Source organism: Pygocentrus nattereri, chromosome 2 (assembly GCF_015220715.1).
Source record: "Pygocentrus nattereri isolate fPygNat1 chromosome 2, fPygNat1.pri, whole genome shotgun sequence".
In the NCBI taxonomy this organism is placed as follows: Eukaryota; Metazoa; Chordata; class Actinopteri; order Characiformes; family Serrasalmidae; genus Pygocentrus; species Pygocentrus nattereri.
Window position 1 is genome coordinate 25,170,324 of NC_051212.1, and position 12,587 is coordinate 25,182,910.

General features: G+C 37.9%; 1 protein-coding gene across 5 annotated transcripts in view; it reads right to left on the reverse strand.

Moving 5' to 3' along the window:
- Nucleotides 1-12,587, reverse strand: part of col4a6 (collagen, type IV, alpha 6) — a 123,384-nt gene that overhangs the window by 19,437 nt on the left and 91,360 nt on the right. For 2 of the 5 annotated variants that reach the window (XM_017699677.2, XM_017699676.2), the window contains exons 12-26: nucleotides 10,354-10,440; nucleotides 8,488-8,580; nucleotides 7,171-7,224; nucleotides 6,735-6,797; nucleotides 6,543-6,587; nucleotides 6,403-6,456; nucleotides 6,097-6,163; nucleotides 5,571-5,675; nucleotides 5,215-5,364; nucleotides 4,087-4,185; nucleotides 3,815-3,975; nucleotides 3,349-3,528; nucleotides 2,698-2,881; nucleotides 1,471-1,521; nucleotides 56-127 (exon numbers count right to left, since the gene is read on the reverse strand). In XM_017699677.2, coding sequence (XP_017555166.1) covers nucleotides 56-127; nucleotides 1,471-1,521; nucleotides 2,698-2,881; nucleotides 3,349-3,528; nucleotides 3,815-3,975; nucleotides 4,087-4,185; nucleotides 5,215-5,364; nucleotides 5,571-5,675; nucleotides 6,097-6,163; nucleotides 6,403-6,456; nucleotides 6,543-6,587; nucleotides 6,735-6,797; nucleotides 7,171-7,224; nucleotides 8,488-8,580; nucleotides 10,354-10,440 — 1,465 coding nt within the window. The remainder of the gene's footprint in view (nucleotides 1-55; nucleotides 128-1,470; nucleotides 1,522-2,697; nucleotides 2,882-3,348; nucleotides 3,529-3,814; nucleotides 3,976-4,086; nucleotides 4,186-5,214; nucleotides 5,365-5,570; nucleotides 5,676-6,096; nucleotides 6,164-6,402; nucleotides 6,457-6,542; nucleotides 6,588-6,734; nucleotides 6,798-7,170; nucleotides 7,225-8,487; nucleotides 8,581-10,353; nucleotides 10,441-12,587) is intronic. The other 3 variants (XM_017699680.2, XM_017699681.2, XM_017699679.2) reach the window with 3 other exon arrangements.

The following is a 12,587-nucleotide window of genomic DNA, read 5'->3' on the forward strand; positions in this document are numbered from 1 at the left end:
CATAACAAATGCATCTTCTTTTTCTTTAAATGCAAATATGGCTAGGAAATGTTACCTGGCACTCCTGGCAGGCCAGGAAATCCTGGACTTCCAATTTCTCCTGGAATTACGCAGGGCAGTGTCTGTCCTGTGGGGATCCATATCATCATTCACTACATTCAGATATGCTCAAACAGGTGACACCAGGCAAAAAAAACTGCCTCAACCTCCAAACTGACTGCATTAAGGTTAAACGTCATGCATTACTGTGAGAAATAAATGGTAATTTTACTAGATCTAGAAAACCTTTTTTCTATTTGAGCAGCCAAATCAGGAATGAGGTTAAAACATGTTAGTGTTAACTGCTAATGTAATGAAATTGTATTAGAAATGGTTTAATGCAAGTTAGTATCATCAAAGATTATGTTCATCATTCTTATGCTGAAAAAGTGTAAACAAACTGAACTTTACACTTTTGTAGACCAGCTTTACTAAAATGCTAAACAATCCTATACAGCAAAATAAACATTAAACACAGGTAGGATCTTTTAAATGGTTGTAATAGGCAAGATTAAAGTGCTTTGTATTCACACAGTCATTTTATATTCACACAGTCTTTCCAACTAACAGAAATGGAATATTTATATGCCTGTAGTCAGGGTTTATCATGCCCTCCTCCGCAGGGCTGATCACATGTGGCAGGCTCAGTTAGCTGACTGGCCAACGAGAGCTGATGCACTGTAAGTGGGTGCGCATTTCGTATGAATTGGCGTAAGCTGAAGACACAAAAGGAGCGAGGGCAGAGTAAGTGCACTGAGTCAGCTGGCAAGAATATGACCATGATACCTAGTGGCAGATATATTTGCTGAAGCAGGGCAGACCACTCATGCTGTGACATACCCTGTTTTTATTTCCTTTTTTCCCCTAATGACAGCATATCCTGCCCACTTGCTGTGGCTCCAGCTCACTCCAGAGTAACCAACAAGCACGCTTAGGCTTTCGATGATCCCCCAATAATGGGCAAAAGCTGACTGGGACAGACACAGTGCCTAAAAGCGATGGTTTGTTCAAAAAACTTAATTTATGCAACTTTTCTGGTTACCCCAAATGCAGTTAATGGCAAGACCTCAAATTTGCATGTTTAGAATTGCACTGGACTTATGATGCTGTGAAAATGAAGAAACGGAGCTTAAACTGTATTGTTCGCCAAACTGAGATGCACTGCTAATAAATGTGAGAACCTTTGACTAAAATAAGTTTGAGTCACACTGAGAATAACCGCACATCTAGGGGCCTTACAAATTTAAGCATGCAAAACTAAAGAAGCAAACTTCAGACACTAAACATGTCTTTGCTAATCAACTACATTTGTGGTGAAAAGAAAACTGTGTGATTTGTAAGTAGGTGTGGCCAGGGGATGCCAGGCTTGATGTGTCTGATCCAATGAGCACCCTGAAAACATTCTATTTGCTACAGCTCTGGGCTTCTCACCTCCCTCTCCGAAAGAGGCTTCATTAAGCCCTGCCTGCCCACAGCTGTCACCTAGTCAGACAACATGCAAGGGCAAGAGAGATTGCAAGAGAAGCAGTCAGTCAATCAGTCCATCAATCAATTAATTCGGGCAGCATCATCATATGATTTAATGCAGAAAGCGTGAAATTGATTATATCATTAGCAGAGAATTAAAATAGCTCATCCAAGTAAACCAGGCATGTTCCTTTAAAGCATAGCAAAAGAGAGAAGAGGATACATTTCTGAGTGGTTAAACCATTCCACCATTCCATTACAGAGAGATATGGAGAGTGTGAGTGCAATTTTAGTTGGTAGGATTTGTTCATTCAGAACTGTGATTTTTCTTTAAAGGGCTAATTTACAAAAGCTCTCAATTTCTCAGTGAATGGATTAACCATAAAGCAGAATACGCATAAATGTTAGCACAGGCAAAATGAAAAACAAGAAATCGGCACGCAGACAAAGGAATACAGACACCGACGTACACAAACACATGTATACTGACACTTATGTAAACAAACAAAAAGCAAATGTTCCTGCTAATTGTTTTGCTGAACAATTTCATATGAACAGCTACACTGGTTGGTCAAAATGAGCTAGAAATTAATTTTGAAAAAATGTGAAAATTATGCATTTTAAGTTGTTGCAATCCAAATCATTATCATCTGATGCTGTCACATCCTTGGTTATGTGAAATAATCAATTAAGAACTTCTTTCAGACTTAGAAATGCATTTTTTGTTCGAAAGGAAAAAGAACTGAGAAAAAAATTGCTTCTTTAAAGATAAAGTTAGCAGAGCATGTCAGTGAATTCTTTTAAATGATCTACCCTTCACACATTTTGCTCTTTTGGTGGTGAGAATATTGTGCTTTTCAGTCCTACACTAAGTACTGAATTATTTAACCAAATTTCATAAAAAGCATTATTATTACCTGATCAGAGAAATGATGTATGCAAGGTAAAAACAGTTTCTGTGTAATTGTTAGCTTGTGGACATACAGCAGCTTTTGAAAAACTACAAGGACTTTGTATGCACACATGGACATACATGTGCACATGTATACATGTATACATGTAAATTGATCAAATGTATACATACAGTATATAATGTATCCACATCCACACTGACAAACATACAAAGATGTGCTTTTTTTTCTGGTAACTCTACCTAGCTAACGACATTCACCTAATTCATCTAGAACTTACCTGGTGCCCCTTGAAGTCCAGGTTCTCCTGGAAAACCATTGATGCCAGGGTCCCCTGGCAAACCTCGAACACCAGCACTGCCTGGATAGCCAATGCCAGCCTCGCCGACTGGACCAGGAAGGCCCTTTCTTCCAGGAAACCCAGGGAAGCCTCTGTCTCCAGGCACCCCAAAACTAGCATCTCCCTACAGGCAAAGAGATCAATGACACAGCAATTAAGCAATATTTCTTGGTGTCTATTACGATAGACCAAAACCTTGTATCTTGTATTACCTTGGTGAAATTAGTGGAAATGAATGGAAAATATTTTATTCCAAGCAATTTGGGGCATTTCTGTTGGTCAATTCATCACGAACTTCTGACACAATTTAAAGGATCAGCTGGTGTTTTCAAATTACGTGAAAAATAAAAAACAATGAAAAACATGGTTATACGTTAGAAAAACTTGTTATAATTATCATTATCCAATGCACATTTTCAGCCAAAAAAATCTTTCAGTCTAATGAAATGTCCCTATTTCTGATTTCACACAAGAAATACTCTCTGTGAAGCATTATTTGGTTTTTTGAGTATGATGTGGTGTATATAAGTCATAGATTTAGGTCCTTTCATGGAACTACTGGGGCAGTTGACTATCATCCTATCTCCTCACCGGTGGTCCTGGTAGTCCAGGGAAACCAGAGACTCCATCTCTTCCAGGTTTGCCAATATCACCTGGGGGACCAAGAGGTCCTGGCTCACCCCTATCACCCTTCTGTCGTTGACTTCCAGCAAAGTAAGAGTTCCCCTTCTCTCCTTTCCGCCCAGCAAAGCCTCGATCTCCAGGACGACCCTGAAATAAGACAGATGTTAACAGATATGATGTAAATTTGGCCCTAACAATCCTAAAAATAAAAGTTACAACATGGTTTTTTAAACACACGTTTCATTAATAAAAATAATTCATTCAAGAACCACCCACTGAAAGAGCCTTTAGGGAACCAAAATTATATTTTCTTGGGATTCTCTCCATACTAAAGAAAGTACCCTTCCTGGTACCTCTTTGTACTGTAGAGCACTCTATTATTGTCTTCTTTTGTAGCACAATCAACAGAGAATTCTTGGTTGATGTCACTTACACTTGGGCCCTGTTGTCCACGAAGTCCTGGAAATCCTTGGTCACCAATTTCTCCTTTCTGTCCACTTACTCCTGGGAGACCAGGGAACCCCTTAAACCCTGGTGGACCTTGTGGACCAGAGGTTCCTCCACCCAAGCAATTGCAATTGTCTCCAAGTTCTCCTGCAAAACAATATAACAAGCAGTGCTTTAAATGAACTAATGCTCAGATGTACATCCAGTTTCTACACCAACACGTGTGACTATATGAAGTGGTGATGCAGTGTTCCTCACCTTTAAATCCGTTGTAACCTCTTTCTCCTGGGGGTCCTCTGACACCTTTAGGACCTGGTGGCCCAGGTAAGCTGGATGGCTCAAATGGTCCAAAGGGTGCTGACAAGTTTAGGAAAGCAAAAGACATCAGTTTAATCATGATTGAGAATTATTCTGACTGCTTCCAAATCTCAACCAATAAGAAGTGTTCCTTTAGTAATTAAAGACACATATGAAATTAACAGAGAAGGAATTGACTGTGTAGCCACACAATACTTCAATTGTTTGTTATATTTTAGGTAAGGTTAGTTAGCATTAATACGGTCAAATGCAGAATAAACAAAGCACCTTTTCTGCCAGAAATGTTTTTCATAGTGAATGAAAGCAACTCTTTCCATTAATTTAGAGATGGAAATCTGTCAAGTTCTTAAAAATGAGCCCCATTAAAAACTTTTGGTGAAAGAGACAGAAAAATAGAACATGCTTTGCAACAAGTGTCCTCTTCATTTCTGATTTCACGTATGAGGTAGACACTTACTTAAGCATGCTTTGAATGTTAGGCTATAAGCTTGATTTCTTGATTATATCTATATATTTAGTTTGTTTCAGGTACGTTTATTGCAATATAGTTTTGCAATATACCCACTAATTATGGACTACCTTTTATTACTTGACCCTTAGACCCCATTTTCACCACCAGGCATGGGCCAAACCACCAAGCTTCACCAACAAAAAAGAAGAACAGTGATGGGTCATTGAATTATTATATGCCTAAAATTCGTAGACTGGTCAATCTGTACACTTTGTGGTCATCAATCATGGACCTGGTCTTCTTACTGTAAACTGACTTAGATACATATTGTTTTGATGAACTGGATCAATTTGATTTGAATTAAATTTTACAGTAACAGGCAGATAATATCTACACAGCCTCTTATTAACCCTGAAGCACAGCTCAATCCTTCAAATAGCCTTCAGAAGCACTGACATTTCAAAAACAAGGAAAAAAAAAGTCATATCGCAGTACATGTTGAACCGTACAATATGAACAAATAACAGTGCACATTATAAAAATGTGTGGCTATAGTTAAAACTTTTTTATTACTGGAGGAAAAACAAAGTCTCCACAAAAAATCTGAGATGGCTTACCAGGGCGACCTGGAGGTCCAGGGCGGCCTGGAGGTCCAGGTAAACCTTGACTTCCAGGCTGCCCTTCAGGACCATAGGTTGTACGACCAGGGTTTCCTTTCTCTCCCTTAAACCCAGGAGAACCGGGCAGCCCAGGAAGTCCTGGAGAGCCTGAATGGACAAAAGAAGTTTGCAGTGAGCAAAGGAGAAAAGAGAAAAAATACTTATTACCACTACCCAATGTGTCAACAGCTAGTGTGCAATTGCTTCTATGTTACTGACTTTTATTCCCTAGTGTCCTGATTTACTGTTTTTTTATTTATGATATTTCATAAATACTGAAGCAGAGACACATCACTGTGGAATATCACTGGCACCTGAGATAGAAGATCCAGGAGCACCAGGTTCTCCAGGAAGCCCTTCTGGACCTAAATCTCCAACCTCACCAGGATAGCCATCAAACCCAGGATCACCTCTAGGACCTTTCAGAAATCAGAAGTCTTTTTCAAATGTGCATCTACTTAAATGAGTGAGAAAGGAGGATTTTATAAGCTGTACAAGCAGGGTGCTGTAAGGCAAAAAAAGGTAGCCAAAGAAAAGAAGATTTACTATTTTACCATCATCAACAATACACATAAAATGTTGAAAAGTACATACAGGTTCATGCTCATTGTGGACAGCAAATAAAATGGCTATATTTGTGGTGTAAATATTGCAAACCTTGTTTGCTGTCACTGCCATTGTATATCTGAATATCTGAGCCAGTAAGCTTCTCTATAATGCACCATTTCACATCATATCATTGTTTACATCTCAATGACTGAACTAAATTCAATTCTGTAAAAACACTGGAATTCCCCTTTAATATACATATATATGTGCAGAAAATAGTCCAGCAACTACCTTTCACAAATCCTCCTTCACCATTATAGGCAGTTGGCCCTGGTGGACCTATGTCTCCTCTGTAACCCTAAAAAAAAAAGATCCACAACAAAATCACTGATGTTGAATTAACTCTTACATGGTCCTACACATTCACTTGTGTGCATTTCATTTTAAATGAAGTTTGCAGATGTTCATTCTACACTGCAGACATTAAGTCAACATAATGAATGCTCATGCAGCTGATGATGTATATGCTTGATGATATAAATGCTTGTAAACATATATATTTTTAAACTCCTGTACTGTGTCAAGGTTCATACTCACTTTAGGGCCTGGAAAGCCATCTTGTCCAGGTAAGCCATAGTCCCCAGGATATCCCTATAGTAAAAATAGCAATGGTCATTCTTTTTGGTGAAGAAGAAGTACATGGCATAGCTGAAATTCAAGTAATCTTTGTGCCTTACATTTGTACCATCTTCTCCACGTGGTCCATTCAGACCAGGAGGTCCCTGCAAAATGAAATAAAACAACTAAGTCATAAAACAACATTTTGCATTACTAGTGAGAGACATTAACCAATTGTGGCTCCATGGGACAAAATTCTAAACAATCACTGTAAAAAGATACTATTCTTTATCCACATAAAGAGCACTTACTCGTAAACCTGGTAAGCCGGGAATTCCTTTCTCACCATATTCCCCAGTGAAGCCAAAAGGGCCCTGGAAGTGGAGAAAACACACTGACTAAAAGTTTTCCTTACTAATGATCAGTGATTAAGGTCAGTGATTAAACCTTTCAATGGAGAATTTTAAATGAAAGTTCTTAGAATTGCAATGCAGCATGTGAAGCTGATTTACCTACTTGTTATATGTAATCAGAAGTGCAACACAGTTATGACCATGGCATAATCTTTTCCTACCCTCATTCACATTAAACTGCCCAGAACTATATAATCAATATTGATATTAATTATCTATACATACAATTTTAGAGACATTTAAGATAAGAGCGCTCAGTGCTGACTGGTGTTAATTTAAAGTTAAAAATACAGCACCATGAAAATAAAAAAGAGCCCACAAAGAGGTTACGTACTGGTGGTCCGGGTCTTCCTGGGAATCCTTGTTCTCCGGGATAGCCAATATCACCCTGTAAGTTAGCAAGAGAGAGAAAAAGAAGTACAGAGAGACAGAGGGGACAGGTCTCAGATGGTATAAATATATATTAAGACAGTCCAGTTGCCAGAGCTGTATCAAAACTAACAGATGAAATGTACATATTTGTGATAGTATTTTTAAACAACAAATACAGAATCATACAAAAATCATATAATACCTAAAACTAAAACATCTGAAATATTTTTGTTTAAATGTTTGGGAAAAACAAGCCCTGTTAGTCCTCAAGTCTTGGAAAAAAGGGTTTAAGATAATTTGGAAAAAGAGCCAATGACTTGCAACAATAATGGAATATTTTTTTGTACTACATAGAACCATTTAAAAAGGCTCTTTAAATAACTATATACAACAGATTCTCCATCATGGAGATAAACACAACAATAACAAAAACAATAATAAATACAGCAACAACAAGAACAATAATACATGCAATAGAGAATATAATACAAATAATATTACAGTTATTTAAAAAAGGTATGGTTTGTTGATTTTCTAAATAAAAATAAGCTAACATTCTTTAAAGATAACAAATTTACAGAATTTCTCTAAACATTCTGTGTACATTTTCTATACATTTGCTGAGTACTGGAACAAAAATTAAATCTAAAACATAAAATGTGCCACAATTTTTGTACAGGACACATTTTATGTTTTATTTTTTCCAATACATTCAGCAAATAAAACAGTAATTGTCCATTAACTTGGGCAGTAGTATTTTTTAGCTAGAACATAACAAAACATATAATACATCAAGGAGGACCCACTAAATATGGCTGTATAAAGAATAATAACATAAACCTTTAAGTCACGTGTCAGACTTCAGTCCTCGCAGGCCGAAACACTGCAGACTTCAGCACACAGGTTTATTAAACACACCTAATTCAACTCATCAGCTAACTACCTTGGCCATCATGTACTGAATTCATAGGGTTAGAGGAGCATAAATGCAATGTGGCCTGGAAGGTCCCCAGTTTGACATGTCTGTTATATATGGTTCCTTGAGTTGTCATGGTTCAATATATATCCACTGCTTTAACTACTCAAAAAAGGCACAACATGCCTTAAGAGTGTAACTAATTAGTGTGGATGGGAAGTGGATATATATTGGGGCAGTATTGGGCTTCAGTGTGACGGGTGATGGAAGTGACTGTAGAAATAAAAGGACTGTTGGTAGACAGGGCTTCCTTATTTAGAACACGTCCTTCTTGATCTCTCTGATCAGTATCATCCCACAAACCTGAGCTCCTTTGTCTCCTTTTGGAAATCCAACTAACTCCACAATTCCATTGACCAGTGGCCGGCCTGGATCGCCGGGTGGCCCCACGTCTCCCTGGATGCGGCAACCAAGGAAGAGAGAGTTTTTCTTTTTTTTTTTTTGCACGAGACAGGATGGTGGAGGCGGAGGCGACGGGGCGGGGTGGATTGTGGTGAGAGTTTGGGGGGGTTGTAGGTGTAAGATTGAATTTCAAAAGCTGTGACCCCTGTTTGGGGTGGTGGGGAGGTCAGGGTGAGAGCGGGCTTTGAGGGAGAGTGGCAGAGACTTTACTGATTGACTGATCAACTCAGAATATTTGCATAATGCTACCCCAACACCTAGACCATTCTCTAAACTTAGTCTTCTTAACCCCTTAAAGTCTACATTCCCATCAGCATGTCCAGATGTCTATTCCTCACTCTTCTAACAACAGGTCTCATCTATCCATGTTTTGTCCACAAATGGGTACTTTCGTAGCAATTCTTGCTATGTTGGGCAAGCTTTACAGAGCATTGAAAAAATCCCATTCCATCTAATAAGAAACAACTGCACACAATTCAGTGAGTTTCCAGTTAATGTTCTGGAACAGGTGTCCAACCTAGCCACAGCTGCTATGAAGAACACATTCGAAGGTGGAGCATGGATAGGTCAATTTACAGTGAATATTGGATCATAAGTCCTAAAGGTGCATTAGGCGATTTTTTGTTTTCTACTACTACAAATAACCTGAAAATATGTAGAACATGACAAAAATAATTGCTTTAACAATAGCATCACCATAAGCGTATTAGGTTAAACTGCAGGGTGTAGTGCAGAGCTTCTCTGTGTTTACCCTGACCGTCTGTTAGTCATTTTATAAGACACTCTGCAGTAATACTACTGCACTACTCCACCCCATCTCCATCTGTTCAGCTAACTCTGTATTTTCAAACTACAGGTAATGATGCTAACTACAAAAAAGTAGCAATGCTAAGTTTTTATAGGCTAGTTTTATAGGCTACTAGCTTCTTTATCAAACAGTTAAATTTCCTTGTGGAAATAATCCCCTGGACAAAAGAAACAAGAAACTTTGATGCATGCACTGGTGAAATACAGCTACTACAAGCATATAATAAGTAACAGTATATTTAATTATAATTTTGTGGTGATGAAAAGTCCCCCTGAACAAGCAAAATGTAATTGTATTTTGTAAACATACTTCGCCAAGTACAGCAATCCAATACTCCACCAGGGAGGAGAGCAGAAATTGTTGTCTTAGCTACGAGAGGGACTGCAGTCAATGTGCAGTATTGAGATGCATGACACATTGTGCATTATGATACCCTCTCAAACAATGTTAGCTTAGTGCCATACTATATTTCTAAATACAGAAGGCCATACTCTTAATAAACAACCTACCTCATCACTAGAAAGTGAAGTCATGGCAATCCTTGGCAATGCTGGCAAACTCTAAATGAACTCTGACAGGTTTTGTGTTGAGGAGTGGGAATGGGAAGCAGATCCAAAGAGTAACTGTCCTAGGTGTTGTTGTAGTTCACCTATTTAACTACTATGTAGATGCTGATTATTTTGAATCTTGATTAATGCACCTTTAAGATTTACGACTGAATATGAAGCCTAGAGTTTAAGGGGTTAAACAGTATTAGCTCTTGGTAATCTAGAGGCAAACTGGGATCAGTAGGTCTGATGGCTTGGCCTACACAGCAGAAGGTTCTAAGTTCGAGAGTTTATGGTGAGGCTCATAAAGGATTTAGTGGCTTCTCCAGCCCTGTCCTCTCCCAGCATGCCTCACTCTCGCCCTGGCAGAGCCCCTCCCTGGGCTGGTATCACTGCTCCCCTGTGTGTTACCTTATCTCCTTTGTTGATAGTGCTTATAGCTGGTGAGCCTAACATAGCAGCCGGAGCGCCCCTGAGTCCCGGTGGACCTGCATCCCCCTGAGATCCACAAGACACATAGAGTACACATTAGAGCCCAAGAGTGCGGGACAGAGAGAGCATGGAGAAAGAGAGAGAGGGAGAGAGAGAGAGAAAGACAGCAAGAGAGTGGGGGAGAAAGAGAGAAAGAGGTAGAGAGAGAAGGAAGAACAGAAAAAGAGGAGAGAGAGAGCAGAGCACAGCAATAAGTGATATCTGAGCAAGTGAAAAATTTCTTAGCATATCTAACAGACATGCTTTGTCATGATGAGATAACTAATTTCTAGATGATTTAAAAGTAATTTTATCTTTGAAATTAAGTAATTCTTTTACAAAATCAACTTAAATAAGACATCTACTAGATAAAATTACAACACGTAATAAGGTCTATAAGTGGATTGCATAATTTACATATTTACAGTATTACAATAATTTCATAATGAGAAATCATTGACATACTGGGACAATTTTACTAAATGAGGCACTAATAACTGACAGTATATTGTCATTTTGTGCCTTGTGGCCAATTTAGTGGCTTATCTACTTAGAACATTTATTTAAATGAACAGAGACATGCTTTTTTATACTTTGATGTAAGTAAAAAAAAGTATGTGAAGATTTTGACATTCATTTTAGAAAATGAGACAAATTCAATAAAACATAAAAACTAATTTTATGGCTTGGCTTACAATATTTTAAAATCTTTTATTATTATCTTTTATCACTGAATGCATTCTATTTGTTTAGGAACTGTATGATTTTTAAATTGTGATGAGTGTAGTTTCTTAACTATGTGCAGTTCATCAAAGTTTGGAAAATAAATTTATTTGGGGCAAATCTACTCCTAAGAGAATTTGATGAGTGTTGTAAAATACACTGAACCAGTTTAAAAGATCAATTTATTGAAATTATTTGGTTTTAGATGAAAAATAATGTGACAAAACAAGTTTGAAAAAAAAAAAACCCCAAATGTCTGTTTAAGGAACTTTCTCTCTGTCTTTGAGCACAAACAGTAGTAGCTGGGAAATCGCCCAAATAAGTTTTTCTCTGGCTTTAACGGGCACAAAGATATTATTTAATATCTATCTTGGGAAATCATAGTAATTGGTTCATTGTAATAGAGTCCTCCCTGTGTTTTGTGCTTTTAGAAAGAAACTTATACAAATTGGTAAAGCTTGGTAAATCACGACAGTCAGTTTGTAAATCCAAAACAAGGTTTGTGATGTTGCAAAATTAGTAAATTTGCCCCACTGTGTTCACTTAACATGTTTCATTTGCCAAGATACCATTTCTTTGCAGTACAGAAGGGAGAGGAGTGTTAAATGGGACAAGAGTCTGTCAGGGTGAAAAAGGAAGGAAAGAAAGAAGCAGTGTCAGACGGAAAGAGATGCAAAAAATGTATGCAAAGAAAGCGACAAAGGGGCGGAACAGAAAGAGACAGGAATGTGATCAGCAGTTGACATGAAGATTCTGGGAGGGAAGAGTGAAAGGAAAGAAAAGGTAGTCATTCGGAAAGAAAAGACAAGAGATAGAAATAGTGGGCTCAGTTTTGAATGTATACTCTTCATATGACATGTTTACTAAACCAATCATAAAGAGGTCAAAAATTTCACTCATTAATATTTCAATCCAGTTAATCCAAAAATGTATCACGTCACAGTTTCATGGATGAATGAAATAAGCCTATTCGACACACTTTATTCATTAAGACTCGACTTGATTTGAGAGATGAAAGCATGCAGATTTTTTTTTCTTTTCTTATAATGATTGTTAGTGTTCATTCTTATTGGGGAAAAAATCCTAACCCCAAAAAAACTACAATTCCCATGCTGCCCCATGACCAAAGAGTGTCTCTTCCGATAGATCAAAGGAAATGAAGCCACACAGGAAGTAGGAGCGAGTGAATCCAGACCCAGCACAGTAAGGTGGCTGACTGTTCATAAAAATGCAACACAGTAACAAGTCAAACACAGAAAAAATCTCAGTCAATGGGTTACTGATGTTGTACTCTTATGTCTGAGCTGGCAACCTTAGGCACAGACTAACTGAAAATTCAACCCCTATAGCAGCTCAATGATTCCATTTGTCAAAGGAAAAATATTATTTTAAATTTTTTGTTTCTTTTTTTGGAATCTCTGAACTGCCATGGAACAGAAGGAAAAAATGAC